The sequence below is a fragment of the Ylistrum balloti genome, unplaced genomic scaffold (assembly GCF_031769215.1).
Source record: "Ylistrum balloti isolate Yb309-2 unplaced genomic scaffold, AGI_CSIRO_Ybal_v1 Utg369840, whole genome shotgun sequence".
Lineage (NCBI taxonomy): Eukaryota > Metazoa > Mollusca > Bivalvia > Pectinida > Pectinidae > Ylistrum > Ylistrum balloti.
The window spans coordinates 1,132,789-1,155,389 of record NW_026781998.1 but is presented as its reverse complement, the minus strand read 5'-3'; the positions used below and the strand labels follow the sequence as shown (position 1 = coordinate 1,155,389).

The 22,601-nt window shown below is 34.7% G+C and overlaps 2 protein-coding genes across 3 annotated transcripts in view; one reads left to right on the top strand and one right to left on the bottom strand.

The window, feature by feature from the left end:
- LOC132545325 (protein mono-ADP-ribosyltransferase PARP14-like) overlaps positions 1–9,055 on the top strand; it is a 54,904-nt gene extending 45,849 nt beyond the window's left edge. Inside the window, 5 exon segments of the mRNA XM_060209003.1 lie at positions 326–532; positions 4,073–4,277; positions 4,812–4,990; positions 6,816–7,002; positions 8,265–9,055. Coding sequence (XP_060064986.1) covers positions 326–532; positions 4,073–4,277; positions 4,812–4,990; positions 6,816–7,002; positions 8,265–8,554 — 1,068 coding nt within the window. The 3' untranslated portion in view covers positions 8,555–9,055.
- A 7,263-nt stretch (positions 9,056–16,318) lies between these two features.
- The window catches only part of LOC132545295 (regulator of G-protein signaling loco-like), a 74,685-nt gene continuing 68,402 nt past the window's right edge, over positions 16,319–22,601 (bottom strand). The window contains exons 12-14 of one of the 2 annotated variants that reach the window (XM_060208967.1): positions 21,834–22,045; positions 19,507–19,672; positions 16,319–19,142 (exon numbers count right to left, since the gene is read on the bottom strand). In XM_060208967.1, coding sequence (XP_060064950.1) covers positions 18,133–19,142; positions 19,507–19,672; positions 21,834–22,045 — 1,388 coding nt within the window. In that variant the 3' untranslated portion in view covers positions 16,319–18,132. The remainder of the gene's footprint in view (positions 19,143–19,506; positions 19,673–21,833; positions 22,046–22,601) is intronic. The other variant, XM_060208968.1, reaches the window with a different exon arrangement.

Sequence of the window (22,601 nt, the reverse complement as noted above, 5' to 3'; positions counted from 1 at the left end):
CTGACTACATATTAGAGGTTATGTGATTGCCCACTATTCTCAATGTCCTGTAATAAGCCCGCCCTATGACTATGTATTAGAGGTTATGTGATTGCCCACTACTCTCATTGTCCTGTAATAGGCCCACCCTCTGACATTGCATCAGAGATCACTTTAACAATACTCATTTTACTTGTTCAGTCACAATTTGAATGAATTATATTGAGTCGTCTTATTGTCATGGTGATAAAGGAGGATGTCTTTCTCCATATCATTAGAGGAACACAGCTTTTCCTGTTAGGGGTTTTATAGATTGTTTGCAATACTTTGTTGTACTGTTGTACAGGTGAAAGGGGTAGAGAAACTAAGTAAGAAAGATGTAGTGAGGGTGAAAGTAAACAAACAGTCATGTGTGGTGGAGGTGGAGGGACCACTCGAGGAAGTAGACTTGGTTACACAGGAACTTTACAGACTATTCAGACATTTTCAGAAGGAAAGACATTTTGAGAGTGAAGCAGCTGTTATTGCTGAAATGGTGCAATGGTATTATAAGGTAAGCATCCATGTTCACATCAGAGTCTATGTATTTCAAATCAGAATAAAATGTGCTCATCTCATTGAAGAGATGATTCTACATGGTGACCAACTATGTTTCTATAGCAATGCTTGTTCACTGAGGTTATTGCACAGTGAAAAGTTAGGATCATTTTAAGGTATCAAATAGAAATCAGTGTCTAGATACTGGTGTCTAAATTAGTGTCGAAATACAGCTGTCTAAATCAGTGTATAAATATAGGTGTCTTACTCAGTGTCTAAATACTGGTGTCTAAATTAGTGTCTAAATACAGATGTCTAAATCAGTGTATAAATATAGGTATCTTGCTCATTTTCTAAATACAGGTGTCAAAGTTAGTGTCTCAGTATGGATGTCTTAATCAGTGTCTAAGTAAATGCTGGTGTCTAAGTGATCGTCTGAAAACTGTTTCTAAATCAGTGTTTCAGTAAATGTTAAATAGTGTCTAAATCAGTATCTAAAATGATTCTAAATTAGTTTTAAATAATGGTGTGTAAATAAGTTACTAAATCAGTGTTAAAATACTGATGTCTTAGTTGGTCTCTAAATACTGATGTCTAAGTTGGTCTCTAAATACTGATGTCTCAGTTGGTCTCTTAATTCTAGTGTCTAAATCAGTAATTAATGCTGATGTCTAAGTTGGTCTCTAAATTCTGGTGTCTAAATCAGTAAATAATGCTGATGTCTCAGTTGGTCTCTTAATTCTAGTGTCTAAATCAGTAATTAATGCTGATGTCTAAGTTGGTCTCTAAATTCTGGTGTCTAAATCAGTAAATAATGCTGATGTCTAAGTTGGTCTCTAAATTCTGGTGTCTAAATCAGTAAATAATGCTGATGTCTAAGTTGGTCTCTAAATTCTGGTGTCTAAATCAGTAAATAATGCTGATGTCTAAGTTGGTCTCTAAATTCTGGTGTCTAAATCAGTAAATAATGCTGATGTCTTAGTTGGTCTCTAAATTCTGGTGTCTAAATCAGTAAATAATGCTGATGTCTAAGTTGGTCTCTAAAAACTGGTGTCTAAATCAGTAAATAATGCTGATGTCTAAGTTGGTCTCTAAATTCTGGTGTCTAAATCAGTAAATAATGCTGATGTCTAAGTTGGTCTCTAAATACTGGTGTCTAAATCAGTAAATAATGCTGATGTCTAAGTTGGTCTCTAAATACTGGTTTCTAAATCAGTAAATAATGCTGATGTCTAAGTTGGTCTCTAAATTCTGGGGTCTAAATCAGTAAATAATGCTGATGTCTAAGTTGGTCTCTAAATTCTGGTGTCTAAATCAGTAAATAATGCTGATGTCTTAGTTGGTCTCTAAATTCTGGTGTCTAAATCAGTAAATAATGCTGATGTCTAAGTTGGTCTCTAAATTCTGGTGTCTAAATCAGTAAATAATGCTGATGTCTAAGTTGGTCTCTAAATTCTGGTGTCTAAATCAGTAAATAATGCTGATGTCTAAGTTGGTCTCTAAATACTGGTGTCTAAATCAGTAAATAATGCTGATGTCTAAGTTGGTCTCTAAATACTGATGTCTAAATCAGTAAATAATGCTGATGTCTAAGTTGGTCTCTAAATACTGGTGTCTAAATCAGTAAATAATGCTGATGTCTAAGTTGGTCTCTAAATTCTGGTGTCTAAATCAGTAAATAATGCTGATGTCTTACTTGGTCTCTAAATACTGGTGTCTAAATCAGTAAATAATGCTGATGTCTAAGTTGGTCTCTAAATACTGGTGTCTAAATCAGTAAATAATGCTGATGTCTTAGTTGGTCTCTAAATTATGGTGTCTAAATCAGTAAATAATGCTGATGTCTAAGTTGGTCTCTAAATTCTGGTGTCTAAATCAGTAAATAATGCTGATGTCTAAGTTGGTCTCTAAATACTGGTGTCTAAATCAGTAAATAATGCTGATGTCTAAGTTGGTCTCTAAATACTGATGTCTAAATCCGTAAATAATGCTGATGTCTAAGTTGGTCTCTAAATACTGGTGTCTAAATCAGTAAATAATGCTGATGTCTAAGTTGGTCTCTAAATTCTGGTGTCTAAATCAGTAAATAATGCTGATGTCTTACTTGGTCTCTAAATACTGGTGTCTAAATCAGTAAATAATGCTGATGTCTAAGTTGGTCTCTAAATACTGGTGTCTAAATCAGTAAATAATGCTGATGTCTTAGTTGGTCTCTAAATTATGGTGTCTAAATCAGTAAATAATGCTGATGTCTAAGTTGGTCTCTAAATTCTGGGGTCTAAATCTGTAAATAATGCTGATGTCTAAGTTGGTCTCTAAATTCTGGTGTCTAAATCAGTAAATAATGCTGATGACTTAATCATTGTCCAAATACTGATGTGTCAATCAGTGTCTCAATAAATGTTGTGTCTAAATGGGCATGTCTTAATACTAATGTCTAAGTCAGTGTCTAAATACTGGTGTCGAATACTGTTTCTAAATCTATGTTTGAATAATGTTGTCTAAATTTTTGTTTAAATGCTGTTGTGTAAATCTAGGTTTAAATACTGTTATCTAAATCTATGTTTAAATGCTGTTGTCAAAATCTATGTTTAAATACTTTTGTCTTAATCTATGTTTAAATGCTGTTGTCTAAATCTATGTTTAAATGCTGTTGTCTAAATCTATGTTTAAATGCTGTTGTCAAAATCTATGTTTAAATACTTTTGTCTTAATCTATGTTTAAATGCTGTTGTCTAAATCTATGTTTAAATGCTGTTGTCTAAATCTATGTTTAAATGCTGTTGTCTAAATCTATGTTTAAATACTTTTGTCTTAATCTATGTTTAAATGCTGTTGTCTAAATCTATGTTTAAATACTGTTGTCTAAATCTATGTTTAAATACTGTTGTCTAAATCTATGTTTAAATACTGTTGTCTTAATCTATGTTTAAATGCTTAATCTATGTTTAAATGCTGTTGTCTAAATCTATGTTTAAATACTGTTGTCTAAATCTATGTTTAAATACTGTTGTCTAAATCTATGTTTAAATGCTGTTGTGTAAATCTATGTTTAAATACTGTTGTCTAAATCTATGTTTAAATACTTTTGTCTAAATCTATGTTTAAATGCTGTTGTCTAAATCTATGTTTAAATGCTGTTGTCTAAATCTATGTTTAAATACTGTTGTCTAAATCTATGTTTAAATACTGTTGTCTAAATCTATGTTTAAATGCTGTTGTGTAAATCTAGGTTTAAATACTGTTATCTAAATCTATGTTTAAATACTGTTGTCTAAATCTATGTTTAAATACTGTTGTCTAAATCTATGTTTAAATACTGTTGTCTAAATCTATGTTTAAATACTGTTGTCTAAATCTATGTTTAAATACTGTTGTCTAAATCTATGTTTAAATACTGTTGTCTAAATCTATGTTTAAATACTGTTGTCTAAATCTATGTTTAAATACTGTTGTCTAAATCTATGTTTAAATGCTGTTGTCTAAATCTATGTTTAAATACTGTTGTCTAAATCTATGTTTAAATGCTGATGTCTAACATTTCTGTATTTTTCAGGAACTAGACCAAGGAGTGCCAGTTTTATCTGCATATCCTCCACGAGTAAACATGGGTTTAGAAAACTCTTGGAAGGGAAAATTCCCAAAGTTTTGTTTTAGGGCAAATAATCAAAAGTACGAGGTCAGTTTGTTAGACATGAAGGAATATTCAGTGGATGACCCCACCGATACAGCTGATGTGATACGCAGAGAAAAAGTAGAGGGTAGGTGTAACTCTATCAAAAATTAAATGTTGTCATGTCCATTTATTGTGTGAATGTGTTAACTAGTAGGTGAATTATGTTTTAAGATACTTTGTTTGATTTGATGACTATGTGATTAATAGTACTGAATTAGCTTAAAGGTATTGAAGTAGAGAGTTAAACCCAGCGATCTAAGGCTGAACTCTGCCTTATGTAATAAGTAAAGCATTCATCAGAAATGTTTGAAAGTCTAGGTTTCTCCCTTATGCTGAATTCTGCACATTATAAATATTGTACTCAAAGCATACATCTGGTTAAATTGAAAAGTATATCCTACACTCCATCATACTTTACTTACTATGGGTATTATGTGTGAGTTGCCAGCTGACTGGGTTGAAATGGAACAGGAGATTATCTCAGTGACCTAGATACACCATCATACTTTATTTACTATGGGTATTAGGTGTGAGTTACCAGCTAACTAGGTTGAAAAGGACTAGAAACAGAATGTCTCAATGACTACATTTACACTCTACCATATTATGCTTTCTGCAGGTGCTATGTTCGAGCTTCCAACTGACTGGGTTGAAATGGGTGGCAAGGAGATTGTCAAATTGATTCCATTAGCTGCTTCCTCGCAGGAATACAAAGACCGTGAGACGATGTTCACTACATCTGTGCTGAAGGGACAATATAAAAACCAGTTTAATGCAGCAAAGCTGAAAGTTCACAAGGTGATAGTTATAATACTTTTTGCCTTTTGGTATGTTCCAATTTTGTTGTTGAATGCTTGGTGGTCGTCCTTGCTCCTTTTTTTTTTTCCATTTTTGTCATTTTTTGACATTTTCTCAAATTTCGTTTGAAGAATACCCTTGGTTCCACTTTATTAAGAATATTTGGTTTCTGGACTGATCATAAAACCAAATAACTGACAGTCTTATTGGACTTGACAGGCATCAAGCCCTAGTTCAGGGGTAAGAATCAAGGTGATAAGTAGAAGGTCAAGGTCACAGATGTTGAATGTCTACTATATGTTTTTGTGTCTCCTCTGAAAGAAACTGCTGAACTGAATTTGATGACAATTCACATACATTTACTTCTAGTGAAAGATGTCTAAAGCATAAAAATTTAGCTTCTGTTTCTTAGGGGATTAAAGCTGTTCAAGTCAGGTTCTGGGGTAAAAGAATTGGACTTTTAGGAGAAGCAGAACTTTACAATATTTTTATACAGAAATTGTTTAAACGACTCGCTCAATATGACTTCCCTGTATGTGAATAACATAGTTTTTTTAAAATCATTGAAAATATGCTTCTATTTCTTAAATTCAGAATTTTTAATTTTATCTCTAGGGGTCCAGGGAGGGGGCCCCAAAGGAAGAGGTGCTGAAATTAGATTTAAAACCCTACTCCTCCTTTCTGCCTGGGTGGATTTCAACAAGCTTTAGCCTGATTCATCAATTAGGGTTGGCGATAATTTTTCAAATTCAGAAATGTGATTCAACTCCTAGGGACTAAGGAGAAAATAAGACAATATATTGCTTCCAAACTCTACTCTTTTTTAATGCTTTAATGGATCTGAAACATCATTGAGAGTGGAGAATGATTTCTTAAATTCAGAAAGTTCATTTGACCCCAAGGGACTTTGGGGCAGGGCCCCAAAAGTTTAAGTTAGGCATTATATTTTGCTTCAATGCATGAATGGATTTAAAACCAAATTTGGTCTGAAACATCACTTAGGGTGGAGAATCATTTCTTAACTGCAGAAAATTGATTCTACCCCTAGGAACCTGGGGGTGGATGCAGTCCCAAATGGGAAAGTTAGTCAATAATTTGCTTCAAAATGCTACTCTTTTGTAATGCTTGAATGGATATCAACCAAATTTGGTCTGGAACACAATGGAAAGCGGGGAATCATTTCTTGTATTCAGAAAGTTGATTGACCACTAGTTAATGGGAATTACCTTGATCTGCTTGAAAGGTCACACTGATCAAATGCTTAAGCAATTTCCTCTCAATAACTGAAAGGCCCAGGATAATGATATCAGTCCTGTTGCATGCCAGGATGTTGGGTTACCAACTTAGTTAAGATGAATGACATTGAACCACTTTCAAGGTGACAGGTTTCAAATGTGTTAAAATGTTTAAATGACTTCTTCTCAATAACCGAAAGGCCAAGGGTGCTGATATTGGACCAACTTTCAAGGTCACAGGGGTCACATGTGTTAAAATACTTAAGCAACTTCTTTTCAATAACCAAAAAGCCAAGGGTCTTGATAATGGGCTTGTAGCTTGCTTTTTCAACAAGTGATATGTGTAATGACATTTGTGTAGTGCATGTATAAAGAATATGATTTCAAGTTTGCAGAAAATGTTTCGATGAACCAACAATGTCTTCTATGTAAGATGTAGAGTAGTTGAACAATTTATTTTAAGCCAATTTTGCCTCTTTCATATATAGGTCTTTATAGCCAGCACATATTTTTGTGAATCTCAAATCAGACATGTAGAATAAAAAGATTAAGAAACTGTCACAGTTTAAACAAGAAGCTGATCATTGTAGATTGAAAGGATCCAGAATCCATCACTGTTTCAACAATACTCTATGAAGAAGGCACAACTGGAGCAAAAAAATCCACAAGGGACATCCAACGAACAGATGCTCTGGCATGGTACAGGCCAGAAAGCCATCACCAGTATCAATTACTATGGCTTCAACCGCAGTTATTGTGGCAGTGACGCCAGTAAAGGTAGGATAAAAACTGTTTACATAATTACTCTTGACCTATTGGTTAATAAGTAGTAGTTGTTAAATGTTAATAACAGATGAACAGATGGTTTGGTGAACTAACAAGTAAGATACGGGTTTAAGTACCTTGTGTAAAGAATATTGCATGAACATTCAAACCGACTTAATTATATTCACACTTCATCGGTCAAGATTAAAGACAACAAGTAAGCAAAAATTGTGTAGAAGATGTCTTAAAGCCAAAAAGATTTAATAGTACCTACTCACTCTATAGTTTAGGTAATTGGCTGTAGATAGCTGTCATATTGATGGGTAATTATAAACAGTGCTGTTCACCCTTTTCTGATCAGAGGTATGACAATACATTTACGAATATGCTCTTTTTTTAACCCACATTCTTCAAATAGCAGGCTTTTCAAATCACATTTGTCAGTGGTACATCCTTCTGTCCATACACATTTCTTATATTTGCTATTTCCAAAGAAACGTCGGGATCTGACGTTAGAATGGTTGCCAGAAGCCATTATTTGATCTCAACATTTAAGTTAAATTTGATAGTTATTTCTCCAGACCTTACAGGACTAGTTGCCATTTTGAAATTTGATATCTTAGTTTGTGATCACTTTTTGAATAACAGCAGGAATCTGTGGATGTAGGTTTTTCCCTATTTCACAACCAATAAGAACATTTCAGTGACTAAACTCTGTCACCTACATCAGAAAATAGACCAATGAAACTTGTGTACTTTGAAGTGTAGAGCGCATGTGATGGATATCAAATTGACAGGTCTTTCTGGCTACATTATAATGTTGTATACACTTAGAAGCAGAAAATATTGCACACATGATATTATTGGATCTTTCTCAATTTTTTATTTGTACATACTCCTTGGTCCCTATTAGTGTGTGTTTGATTTAGGGACAGATCAGAAAATTAAAAATGGGTGACTGGGGGCCATCTTGAAACTTGACAATAAAAGTTTGTTATTGATATTTCTTTAAATCAAGTAAAGACAAAAGTGTAGTTAGAATTGTTCAGTGATTCTCATGTTGCTAAACACAAGTCTTAATGGTGTTTACTCATGTATCTGTCCTGTAAAATGAAATGGAATTCTGAAATTGAATTAGTTACCCTGGATATACTGGGATATTTTTTTTATACAATATTGCCAATATCAGTTGATTGTTATTGAATAATTGAATCTTTTACCATGAAGTAAATCGTCCATGCTGCTTGTTAAAAGTTATTGTTTTCTTTATACAGGTGATTGTTGGTATGGAGCTGGGGTATACTTTGCCAATGATGCATCCTATTCGGCACGAGATTGGGTGTCTCCACCAGTCAATCAGAAGAAGAGCATATACTTGTGTAGAGTTCTAACGGGGGTCTATTGTGAAGCAAAGAAAGATATGAAATATCTACCATCACTACCACAAAATCCATCCGAAAATTATGATTGTGCAGTGAAACCCTTAAAAAACCCATTAGAATTTGTGATATTCAATGATACACAAGCATACCCAGAGCATCTTCTCACATTTTCTATAACTTAGATAGGTTGGATTACCTTCAGTATACAGCCAAGAACAATTAATGAACAAACATTGGAGCCAAAGAAAAAGCTTAATTTGAGTGAAGCTTGAATATCGTTTTTGTGGATGAAATAGTAACTGTACTCTAAACCACATCACATGCTATCTACTTGAGTGAATTTCTTGACTGAAGCATGACACATAACACATGACACTGAACACATGACATAGAACACATGACACACCTGACATATAACACATGACACATAACACATGACATAGAACACATGGCACATAACACGTGACATCGAACACATGACACATGACTTTTCATTTTCCATGTAATCTATCCTGAATCTACCTGTACAGTATATACAGCTATAACACATTTTGTAAATCTGGAGTGTTTAATTTAGAGGGGTATGTGATAAAAATAAGTCTGTGATCAAGATCCCCAGCATGTTTGTATTCAATAACCGCATCAACTGTATGCAAATCTACACAAACTTTTAAATAATTGTGATCGACTTTCTTATGAACTTTCTAAAATTAAATAGATTGCTTTAATCATTACAGGAATGTACTACTTTCTCTGTTAATGTTAACTAAATGTCAAAAGCCAGTCTATGATCGGGACATATCTACAAATGTCCCTCAAACCCCCCATAGCAAGCTCACACGTCATGGCCAAGTAGTGACCAGTTGTGAGGCCCCATACAGGCGAGAAATGAAGACCATCAGGACTCCAATGGTGGTTTTAAATGTGTGAAATTTAATCACTGTGAAATTATTGTAATTATGACATAATGAAAGCTGGCATCTGTGAACGCTGGTTTATAGTAATCTTATGTAAGTATATCAAGATGTAGCGTAATACATTTCTACTAACAAACACAACTATTAATATGTCTTTATGTATACCCTGACCTACTCATATTTGTAATGTGTACCAAATTCACTTGTACCGACCAAAGTTCACATGTACAGACAGAGAGTCTCATGTGTCTGTGGAGGCTCACATGTATCAAACAAGGTTCACATGTACAGACAGAGTCTCATGTGTCTGTGGAGGCTCACATGTATCAAACAAGGTTCACATGTACAGACAGAGAGTCTCATGTGTCTGTGGAGGCTCACATGTATCAAACAAGGTTCACATGTACAGACAGAGAGTCGCATGTGTCTGTGGAGGCTGCTTACATGTATTAAACAAGGTTCACATGTACAGACAGAGAGTCTCATGTGTCTGTGGAGGCTTACATGTATTAAACAAGGTTCACCTGTATCAATTAAGATTCATATGTTCGTGTTAAGATGCTCAGGGGTGTCATACAATGTCTACGTGTAGGGTCAGACTGGTGAGAGTTCCACATGTAGGTATAAAGATGCTCACACGTCCTACAAAGTCCACATGTAGCATCGGAGATTACCAACTGATCATGAGGATCAGGTGTACTAGTCAATTTTCACGATAGGCCTGTCAAAGTTCACATGAATTTGTCAACAATAATATCAATGAAGATTTTCTTTTTTTCCTTTATTCAAAGTTGTGAGAGTATGATGATAACATGACATTGTATACAGGTAAATAAAGAGGAATGCAGTGATATTATGATATTTGTGTATGATACTTTACATTCAGAACATTTTAATCAAAGGTTATTGCAATAGTGATCCATTTCTTTATTGTCTTTCAGAATATTTTATTGTCATGGTGGTATTGACAGTAGGAATTGGGCAACAGGCAGAGCCTATGAAAGCCCTCTCCTTACAGTGCATAAACAAGTATACAGACACATCAATCAAAATTAGAGATAACAGATAATAATAATATTAGGAATAAGAATGTAGAAGATAGATTCAAATGGATGATTATATAACCGAAATGCAAAATAGGCATCACCATCGTTTGTATTATTGAGTTCCAGAACAGTAACATAAACTAAAAAATACAAATTAGGTATCACAAGATATTACAAGACTGGGTCAAAATATGTCCATTTGTGGTGGGACAGGCTGCAGGTTCAAACAGTCCATTTGCACATAATCCTGAGCTGAGTCCCTAAAATGGACAGGCGGACCCACACTTGAGACATCAAATACAAATGAGAGATAGAAAAGATAGAAGTATAGAATGGGATGTACATTTGCTAAAATAGGCGACCAGTGTCAGTTATGAATCTCTGAACTATATCAAGAATAAATTTATTCATGTTTGCATCAAGTATAGGAGAACCTTTGAGAAATGTATCAATTGTAGGAGGTATAGAATCACTAAGGTCAGAAAGGGAATTAAAGAGGAGTTGTCTCTGGTTAGTAAAGAAGGGACAGTGGAAAAAGAAGTGGGTACAATCTTCAACTGGGTGGCCACAGTTACAGGCAGGGTTATCTTTAAGGTGGGAATTGAATAAATCAAAATTCAGATTATTTGCAGAGTTTCTTAGTTGACATAAAATTATGTTAGCTTTTCTTTGTCCTTTATATTTGAAAGTATCATTACAGTGGAAAGGAGGAATGGTAGCTTGCTGTGATAAAAAAGATTTTTTTATCGCATAAATAGAAGTTAATGAGGGATACAGACAAGATGGGCCATTCCATTCATTCATGAGTTTTGGAAAGAAGCTAGTGCTATATTGACAAGTTCTAGTAAGGGGCACATCAAACAATCTATTGTGTCGAAGTGGATAAGGATCATTATTATTGTTTATAAAAGGTTGGATAGAATCAAATACATGAGGAGGGCATCTGTTATTTAAAATCTTGAAAAAATGGATATTTTGATGTAAGTGTCTTCTTTTAGCTAAGGGTATTAATCCAGACTCATTATATAGAATTGCATGACTGGTGCCCCGTCTTAGGCCAGTAATAATGTGAATTGCCTCTAGTTGAATTGATTCTAAGATGTTGCATTCCCTTTCTGTGCAATTAGCCCAAACAATATCAGCATATTCTAAAATAGGACGAATAAATGTAATATATATTAATTCAAGTGACTTTCTGTCAATTTTATACTTTAACATTCTAAGTACATTTATTCGTTTATAAGCTTTCTCATAGATAGAGTTTATGTGGTTTGACCAATTAGCATGACTATTAAAAGTTAGACCAAGGTGCTTATGGAAGGTAACATTTTTAATAACTGAATCATTAAAGTACAGGTTTGGATGCAACATCTCTGAATCAACTCTCCTTGAAAAAAGTAGGGATTCTGTCTTGTCAGGATTAAAAATAATACCCCATCTATTGGCCCACCTAGAAATTTTTTGAAGATCATTATTGAGTATATTAGCTGCATCTTGTCTATCGCCCTCAATTAAGCCATATAAAGATGTGTCATCAGCAAATAATTTCACATTAGATAGTAAATCATCACCAATATCATTAATATATAACAAAAACGGATAAGGACCAAGAACCGAACCTTGAGGGACCCCAGCCTGTAATGTTTTCCAGTTGGACTTGTATCCATCCAAGACCACTCTCTGTCTCCTGTTAGTTAAATAAGATGAAAACCACTTTAACATGTTATTACTAATGCCATACTTTTTCAATTTAAAAATTAACCCATCATGCCAAACTCTATCGAACGCTTTGCTTATGTCGCAGAATATCATTCTTGCTTCTTTACCTTTATCCAAATGCTTAGTAATTTCATCATATATAATTAATAGTTGATTAACAGTGGAATCTTTAGGTAAGAACCCTGATTGATTTCTGGAGATAATGTTATGTCTTGAGAGATAATTATAAAAATATTTAAAGACAATTTTCTCAAGGATTTTACTGAAGATGGGAGTAACAGAGATTAGCCTGTAGTTGGATGGATCACTTTTTCAAATTAAAGGTTATTACAATAGTGATCCATTTCTTTATTGAAATGTATTGAAATATAGTTCATGTAGTTCACCTTTATAATAATTCATTGTGCTTGTAATAGATATCATACTGTAGAATGTTTACATTGAAATTCATTTAGAAAAAAATCCATATATTTCTCAAGAAGTAAATAAGATATCTTCTTTATCTTCATGATTGATTTAAAGTTGGATTTAAATTCATTTTAATTCTTAAAGATTCTGAAGGAGGCTGATTGTTTAAAAAAAATTTGGTTTCAAATGGCTTTATTTTAACGAAGAATGTAGAAATATTTGTTGAAGTCATAACAACAAATAAACAATTATTTAGCTGTAGAATTCACTTGGTGCTATTCCATGTTAATTACACCTCTTCTTCCTGTATCATAAGAGGCTAGGAATTAAGTGATGAAAACTATCTGTAATGATATTCCTTAATATCATCACCAAATCATTACTCATTATTGATTATAATTATCAATTTATTGATTTTTGATGAAATTTCCACAAAAAAATAAATATAGACTCGTTTTTCACCATAACTGAATATAGAAAATATCTACATTCACTTTGACTGAAATCTTTTTCTCTTATAGAACCAATGTCTCTTCAGCCCATGCAAACTCTTTCACTATAATGACTTAATCATAAGGATGGAGCCTAAATATTTGGAAAAAGTGTGTATACTTTCACAATAGGAATCACACATCCACATTAGACTTGCCTTAAGGACATCTATACAAAGTGCTAGCATCCTTACATTATTGTTCAGTTAAAAGTGAACCATCAGACAGCTGGAATATAATATTTTTTTTTAACTAAAAAAGAGCTTATCTCTGAAACATGCCCTAGATTGTTGGGGCCACTCCTAAAGACTGATCTATCCCCAAGCCTAAACTTGGTGGTAGAACTGTAGAAGAGTTTTAGTGACCGAAATAAGGCAACATGGCCACTACATACAGAGATCCCACAGCAGTGTTAATGGTGAGACCAATATTTTCATGTGTGTAAAAGTTATAAGTATACTTAGTATAATCAGCATCACTATTGGCCATCAGCACAATTAATAATTGTTAGAGAATTTAGAACATTCAAGTATCTTCTGTGATAATGTCTGCTGCTTCTTTGAATTAAAACATTAAATGAAATGATTGCGGCCTCTGTTGTTACTTAGTGTACGATATACTGTCAGAGTTTCCTGTTCAGAAAAGAGGTAGAATGTCTGTCACCTGTTCAGAAAAGAGGTAGAATGTCTGTCACCTGTCCAGAAAAGAGGTAGAATGTCTGTCACCTGTCCAGAAAAGAGGTAGAATGTCTGTCACCTGTCCAGAAAAGAGGTAGAATGTCTGTCACCTGTCCAGAAAAGAGGTAGAATGTCTGTCACCTGTCCAGAAAAGAGGTAGAATGTCTTTCACCTGTCCAGAAAAGAGGTAGAATGTCTGTCACCTGTCCAGAAAAGTGCAAAATGTACCAGAAACTTTTGGTCACATCAGACGGAACTGGCAACTTGGACCAGCGATGTTAATTCCCGGGATATTCTGTTGTTTCTGCAACCAGGAATTCATCGTCTCTGAATACTTTTGCTTATCGTAGATGATACTGCACATTGTAAAAAAGTTTTACATTAAATGAACACATGTATACAAGATATGGCCAAAATCATGAGAAAAATACTTCCAACAATACTATACTAAAAGGATAAAGAAACGCAGGGTGAACTTAAACCAGAAATTAAGTATGATATTGGGCTTCATTTAAAACGAAATTTTGTATACTTACAGATAAATTAAAGCTTTAAAATTTCCAAAGTCTGTATTTTGCATCTGACAATTGGTTTAGAGGTACTAACGATTAAATTGAATGGACCCATAGGATTTTGAAATTGAAATTGAACTGAGTCATCAATGTCTTGTGTGTCTGGCGTTTGCTGTGGTCACGGCCCTTATTCTTCTGGTCATAGAGTTTATGAGAGCGTTAATCCGTCTTACGGGGATGTTGTCCCACTCTTCAATCAGAGCTCTGGTCTACTGCTCTCAAGTAGCAGGGGGTGGCTGGTGCTTTCGAACCTGTCTATCCAACTGGTCCCAAAGATGCTCGATCAGGGACAAATCAGGGCTATATGGCGGCCAATCTAGTGGCTGAATGTTGTTGTTGGCCAGAAAGACTTGGCAAATCCTTGCTACGTGGGGCCTAGCATTATCCTGCTGGAGGGTTAGATTATGCTGCTGTAAGAAAGGGATAACATGGGGTTGGAGGATCTCATCTCTATACTTAGCTGCTGTTAAATTGCCATCAATAACAACCAATTGTGATTTTAACCTGTGTGAGATTCCTCCCCACACCATTACTGAACTGCCCCCAAACCTATCCGTCTCTACAACGCAAGCGTCCGTAAAACGTTCGCCACGACGTCGGTAGACATGTTGACGGCCGTCAGATCGATAAAGACAGAACCGAGACTCATCCGTGAAGAAAACTTGTCTCCACTGCCTCAGTGGAAACCGTCGTGGAGCATGTGCAGCGTCCCAGGCCATACGACGCCGACGTCGAGCAGGGGTAAGGTGTGGACCTACGTAGGGGCAATGTGCTCTTACACCAACTTCTCGTAATCGATTCCTTACAGTTTTTGAACTTATAGGACGCCCATGATTTCCACGAACATTAAGTGCACTCTCAACGGCAGTAAGGCGCGGATTACGCACATGAGAGACGACAATATAGCGATACTGACGTCGTGACATTACACCTAGTTTCCCGAAGACGTCTTACAAGACGTTCTATGGTGGAAACATTAATACCAAAGTGCCTAGCAACCTGATTTTGCAGCTGTCCTTGCATCAGCATCTGAATGGCCTGACCCCTCTGAACTTCTGTGAGTTGGCCATTCTTAAAATGAATCAAATTCTCAATTAATTTTAGGGAAGCAGTTGGTCTGTATAAAGACTAACGAAGAGTGACTTGACCAATGCTGCATGAGACCAGAACAACACGGTGCACAGGATTCTTTTTTCTTTCCTCCATTTACCAGAGCTGCGCACTGTACCGTGACTAAATTTTCGATACATGACAAGGTGTAATATGACCTAATCACTCAATCCACAAAGTTTCACTTTATTTGGAGAATATTTTCAAAATATCGGAATAAATATTACTCTGCGTTTCTTTATCCTTTCAGCATAAAAGTAATATTCTGCATAAGTTGGCAAACTTTTGGCTGTTTTGTACCTTTTTAGAACTCAGTCTCATGTATTTTTTAAAACTATTGTCTGCATCACAATATCTTTCCTAAGGTCAGCTTTGAGTGGCAATATTGGTGGAAATATCCTTAGCCTTTGTATAATCAGAGCATCTAAATATGGCAATTGGGCTAAATATAGCACTTTGGGGAATCAAGAACACAGTTACTGACTGAATTACAGATTTCATGGGAAGAATTGAGTATTTCAAATATATAGGTCTATATGCTTTCTTCTAACTTCTGCTGGGATTGGAATCCAATTGCTTTTTTGGCTTAATTTTTGTTGATTTTAAAATAAATACACAAATATTTCACTGTTTGGCTGATAAAAAGCAAACCTGTTGTGGCTTAATCATGGTCAAGGTAATATTTGTAAATCATTCTCGTTATGTCTAAATAGAATTTCCACAGATTGAATATTATATATTTATATGGTGAATTGAGGTATACAATTTCTGTAAGAACAATAGCGGATCCTTTTGCGAATGTTTTGCAAAAAAAAAAAAACCCATCTGAAGCAATTCCAATTTAAGCTTTGAATCCATCAGGAAGTGCAAGAGAAAGCATATAAATTTAATGATTTTCTGAAGAATCCATACACTGTATATTAACATATAATATATAAACATCATATATAAAAAAAAAAAACCCACAAATCACTGTTTTTTTTATCATGTACTTTTATTCAGTACCTATCATCATAAAATAAAATATTTAAATATTTCAAAACAATAACATTAATTCACAACAGCTTACAAAACTTACTCCACAGTTACCATAGTAACCTCACAATTTCACATTCAACTGTCTCAACCTCATATACCGACTGTACAACCCTAGTCATTATTCCCGACCAAACTTGCATACAACAGTGCCTTAGTTTTCTATCCGTAACTTTGCTGACCTCATTTACATAAGATCAGATACTACATGCAGAATCACATCCATCCTTACAACCCACAGTTATTTACATAAACTGCTCTCTTTGTCGATAAACACTAAATCCTACCATATTTATCTCCACCTAACTTCTGCACAACACTGACTAGGGTAGGTGTCTCATCTTGCATACAAACAGTTAATTTTGAGAATACCTTTTACACACTCAACACCTATAACCTACAGCTACAATCCTTCCAATTTTACTTTTTTATTCTTTCCTTAGTAAAAATATATTACAAGATATTATAGCACCTTTTACATAGCTGTGATTCCAATGGACTTAAAAGATATAAAATAAAAGAACAGGATAATTGACAGTAAGTGACAGATGCGAATCCAGGAGGCACATTGTTAATAATCTCTTTCATCTCTATGGTCTGAACTTAAAATGGTACATCCGACGTTACTAAACAACCCAGATTATGTTGTGTTAATGTGATTCAGTTGATGCTGTATATAGGATTGGTTCTGATTCAACATAAGAGTGTCGATGTTAATCATATCATACATTGAACAGTTTTATATAACATCAGGTAATGTATTATCTCAATTCATATCGCTACTCAAACACAACATTCAGACATTTTGCAATTGATAATCTGAATAGCACAGATTTTTTCCCCCCAGAATACTTTCCAGTTTTTTTTATAAATTTCAGAATACCTCCAGCTTAGAGAAAATATTTTTGTTCCAAGACATCTCTGAGTTTTTTAAATATACTTTGCATGATTCTTTAGTGTTTTAAAATATACAAAGAATATCCATGATTATGAAATAAACTTTCCAAGGAACAATGTCAGTAACCAGTCTTATGCTCAAAAGATTCCTCACACCTCATCAAGGTTGCAATGATCAGATAAAAGATCCAATTTTTTGTAATTTCATGTACATTTCAAAATGTGAAAATTCCTAAGTGACATTGATAATACCGGACAAAAAAGTGGTAAATCATTACAGGTTACCACCTTTATCCTACAATAAGCCTGAAAGACCAATCAATTGAAGTTAGGGAATGGACTTAATACAGGACAATAGGGGCCAACAAATTAAAGTCAGGGTGAGGACTTAATACAGGACAATAGGGGCCAACAAATTAAAGTTAGGGTGAGGACTAAATACAGGACCATTGGGGGCCAACCAATTAAAGTTAGGGTGAGGACTAAATACAGGACCATTGGGGGCCAACCAATTAAAGTCAGGGTGTGGACTAAATACAGGACCATTGGGGGCCAACCAATTAAAGTCAGGGTGTGGACTAAATACACAAATCCAACCAATTAATGTTAGGAAATGGGCTTATTACCGGACCTCAATGGGCTGACCAATCAGACTATTATTCAAAATAGAGAATACATCAAATATTTCTTTATTATCAAATAGCACTGAAACATTTTTATCTGAAATAGATATATATATATCTACACAACACATCACAGTTTTCTAGAATATAACTCTGACTACATCCATAGAAGAACAGAAAAGAGGGACAGTTAAAAAAAAAGGGAGATAATTCATATTGCTTGCAATTTTGTTTGAATAACAAGTGAATGTGGAGATTGAGTTGTTCATACAAATGTGATGTTAGTTTCTGAATCACCAAGGTCAATGACAACTGGTTTATTGTCTGATGGTGGTGACATTATTTTTGTGGTTGGTTGTTGGAATGCTGAATTATGACTAACATTTGAAGTGTAAGTTTTGCTGGATGCCAGCTCATCCATTCCACTTTTAATCTCGGATTTCTTTAAGACTGGTGTAATAGTTTGCACTATGTCCGATTTCGTAGTAAGGGGCGTGCTTGTTTGAACGAGTCCATTTTCTCTTGATTTACTGTCTTTACTTGGTGGAGTATGAAGTGATACAGGCACAGATAATGACCTTATGTGACCTTGAACAGGTGAACTTATTAATGTGTTGTCAAAGTCAGGGTCATTTGGAGTGAGTGTGTCATCTAGGAAAGTTTCATCCTCATTGGTGGCAATGTCATTTCCATGTGATGATAATTTCTGTTGGGCATATGGATTGTGACGCGAGTAACCCCAAGCTTTTGCTTGGTACATGTTAAAACTGTAGTCAAACCCAATGTCACGCAGGCTTTTTTCTGCCATGCAAGGGTCATCAAAATCTGCACAGTCAGGAACAGGAGCCTGGAAAAATTCCTGCGCCTCCGCATTGGAAGGAATAACACCATCAGAGCTGAAACTCTGATTACCGTGATGTACAGCCTCTGCAGGCAAATCAAGATTACAAGAATCAAAGTCATCTCTCTCAAACTCATCCCTGTCAGTCTTGCTGTTGTGCCTGTCAAAGGTCATGGAGTCAAGAGACACTGAAGAAGGCCGTGTTGCAATCTGACCACGAGTGTAAGACACATATTTTTCATGATTATTCCTGATGTAGTCATCAGCTCTGGCTCTGCCTCCAGAGAGGATGGGTGGGGCACTCTCTCGTCCAGAGAGATGATGGGTCTTATTCTGTAAGAATTCTGGTATTTCTGAATTTTGTGTGTCCAATCCCCGCTGGTCATCTAGCCGACCGCTCTGAACTTTTGAAAGCAGGTCTAAAAACTGATCATCTGTAAATCAAATTAAAATTTTAAGTAAGTTTCACAGGTTTTAGATTTACGAAAATTCTTATTTGGAAAAGTTGTTTTCTGACATTTTCGGAAAGTGATTAATAAAAACATCTTTCACTAATATAGCTTACCAAGAATGTATAATCGAGGACATGCATCACTGGTGTAATACAACCAAGAAATGAAGTCAGTTCAGGCATTTTCCAGAAGTTGAAAATGTTAAAATGTTACAATGCATGGTGCCAAACAAAAAGTAATCACAATAGGTCACCATGGGACTTTGTCTAAGGTGACCTAAAAATAAAATTTGAGCAGCTAGTACTCCAATTTTTTTATTTCAACACCACACAATGATGGAACCTACCATCACGAGCTGCAGCCTTCCGAGTTTGGTTCTTCTGTAGATTAAATGTAACTTTGTGTTTGCTCTTCGCTTTTGGCATCTCCGCTACCTTTCCTGCCTGGGACTCTTTTCTCAGGAGGCCAAATAAACCCAAAGAGCGATGATCGCCGCTGCCTTTCCGCTGAACCTGTAAAAGAACGTTCATATCATAGCCATACACATTGCCAATGCACAATTTGTTGTTTGCAATCAATGGAGTACAAAATATTTTGCTGAATTAAATGCATTGTCAACATCAAGGTTATATTTCCTTCACCAAATCCATTCATTCCCAAATAATAAGGTTATCTTCTCTTTTCTACAGACATCAAAATTACCTCCCTTCTATCCACAATCTCAATCTTTCAATAAATTATCCAAGTTTAACATCTTCCTTTCCGAAGGTATTAAAATTTACCCCTTTTTCAAGACATTAAATTGAACTCCTTTTTTGATACAAAATTTACCCATTGCAGCATCAGAAGACACAAAATTTACCTCATTTTCTGTCAAGACACTAAATTTACCTCATTTTCTTTCTCAGGACAATAAGTCTGACTCCTTTCTTCCTATTTCTAATGGCACTAAATTTGCCTAATTTCTTTCAAAAGACATTAAATTTAACTCTTTTTTTTTCTCAAGACACAAAGTTTTACTCTTTTTTATTTTTCCCTCATGACATCACCTTCACCTCCTCCCCATCAAAGTTATAAGATATAATCTCCCTTTATCAGGTAGTTGGACTTTTCTTTTTTAATTTAAACATGCCTTTAGCTTTGGCTATTGTATGCAAACTCAAACTTTCAGATATATCTGTAACACATGTAGTCATAGTAGAATGAAGAAGTGCAACTTTTTGATAACAAAGACTATTTTTCACGGTAATTTTTTCACATTTTATCATTGAAAATCTTACTTAAATGAAGTGTCATTAATTTTGATCCATTAGATATCTAAAATGTTTGAAAAAAACACTGTATATATCACTATAGGGTATACAGATTATATCTTATAAAGCATCATTTCAATTATCTATCAGATCAAAAAAAAATTATCACATACTTGGAACATAGCATAATTTATTCCTTCAATTTCTACAGTAAATAATTAGTTCATAAAGAGAGTCAAACGACATTATTGTAAGAGAGAACAGTAGCTTGAAAAGACTCAACTATCGCAATCAATTTGGAACCATAATTAGCATGTTATTTCACTAAAAGCATCTGATAAGCATTGAAACTTTGACATTCCCTGCAGACTGGCATGGAATAACAGCTACCTCTGCCAAACTTACCAGTCCAGTAAACCTAGAAAGCATGTCAGTACTGTTGAAAAGGTTTATGCAGTTTGTAGTTAAGACTTGCATGTCTTCAAAGAGTTGTAATAATCTGGTTATTACGTCAGTGTGTGTAAGTAATGCCTGAATTTGTAGTCACTTCAAAAGTGTATATTATTGTGAGAAGATTACTTCCACCCCAATAAATAATATTTTTGTGATGTAATTGTGTGTTATGTTGATAATTGTATAAAGTAACCAATTAACATTAACAGAAAAATGTAGAGCCAACGTCAGATCCCAATCAGTTGGTTGATAAGTTGGTCGCTGCGCGTCAGGTGTGGATGCCAAAAAGTTTGAAATAAAATATCAGCATTAATTTCAATCACAACACACACAAAGCGTCACCAGTGAAGGGGTTTTTATGCGATTGGACAATAAATATCCCACTTACTGCTGACGAGCTGTGTGTGTTGTGATTGAAACTTACTTTGATTAATATTAAATTGATTGTTAATATGTGTCTGGTTTTCACTTTCAATAATGCTTGTGTAATGTACTTATTAATTAAAAGTAGAGAGGGAATTAACCAACAAATATCCAGTGCCAAGGTGAAAAAATAAGACAAATGTGTAAATGTAATAAATTACGTAGTTTTTCACACTCAAGTTGATATCTCATAGTTATTAATTAAATTATCATCACTCATCTACTATATACTACAGTATATTATTAAGAAAGGTTAAAACCATTTACCATATCAGTTTCTAGTAAGAAAAATTATCCTTCTATGATAAAAATCCATTCCTCTAAACACTTCTAGAAAAAAAGCCGGGAAGAAGAAAAATTGATGCAAATAAATATATGAAGCACACTACAGCGTTATTTTAGGACATGAAAGCAAAATATTTAGATAGTTGTTTGTGATGGGTTGGTTATAGAGCTATGGTTACCACACAGAATACAAAAGCAGCTGTGACAGTCCTATAATCACCACACTAAGCAGTTAGGAGCACTACAGAGGACAACTTACCTGTGGAGAGTTCTCAGGATCTAGAATTCCAAGTTCATCAAAGTTATGAGCCACCTCAGATTTTCCCCTCATTAAATCCTCAAATATTTGATTTGTGATCACATCAAGAGAGGTGCTTTCTTGACCGGAGTTTACATGGAAATCAGGGGGATATTTAACCACTATCTGTGTCCTTTTAGATGTGGACCGAAACCCCTCATTTCTACTGATGGCTGTTAGGCAAATAAACAAGGGATCAACGGCATGCAATATATTAGGTGTGTAAGATGGTATAAAACACTGTCAACAAACCACCAGCCTAAAAAAACGGCCGAGAAAAACTACTACTTAGAATTTCTTGACAAAATATCCATTGAATTTTGTAAAATTTAAATCCATCTTCGTAAGCTTTCTATGGCAGTGCTTGACAAAAAATGATAAAACATTTAAGGACAGGCCAGATAAAATGTAGTAGAATATCAATTATTCTTGTCTGACAAACGAATACCAATGCCCAACCTTTTATCTATTAAATGACATTTACACACAATATCTTTAAATCAGTTATATTTTCTTCCTCGGCAGATCGAACAAATGAGCTCTTTTCAGTTTGTTGACAGTTTGATAGTTAGTTGTAGCAGGGTAATAACATGTTGAACAATGAACATGGATGTAATTGACATTTCTTCTTTGCAGGGGATATAGTTGTCAGTAAAAACATCTTGATTCTATTATCACAAATGTGTACGCTTGAAAAAAAAATTGTGTTATATATGTAACTTGTTCAGG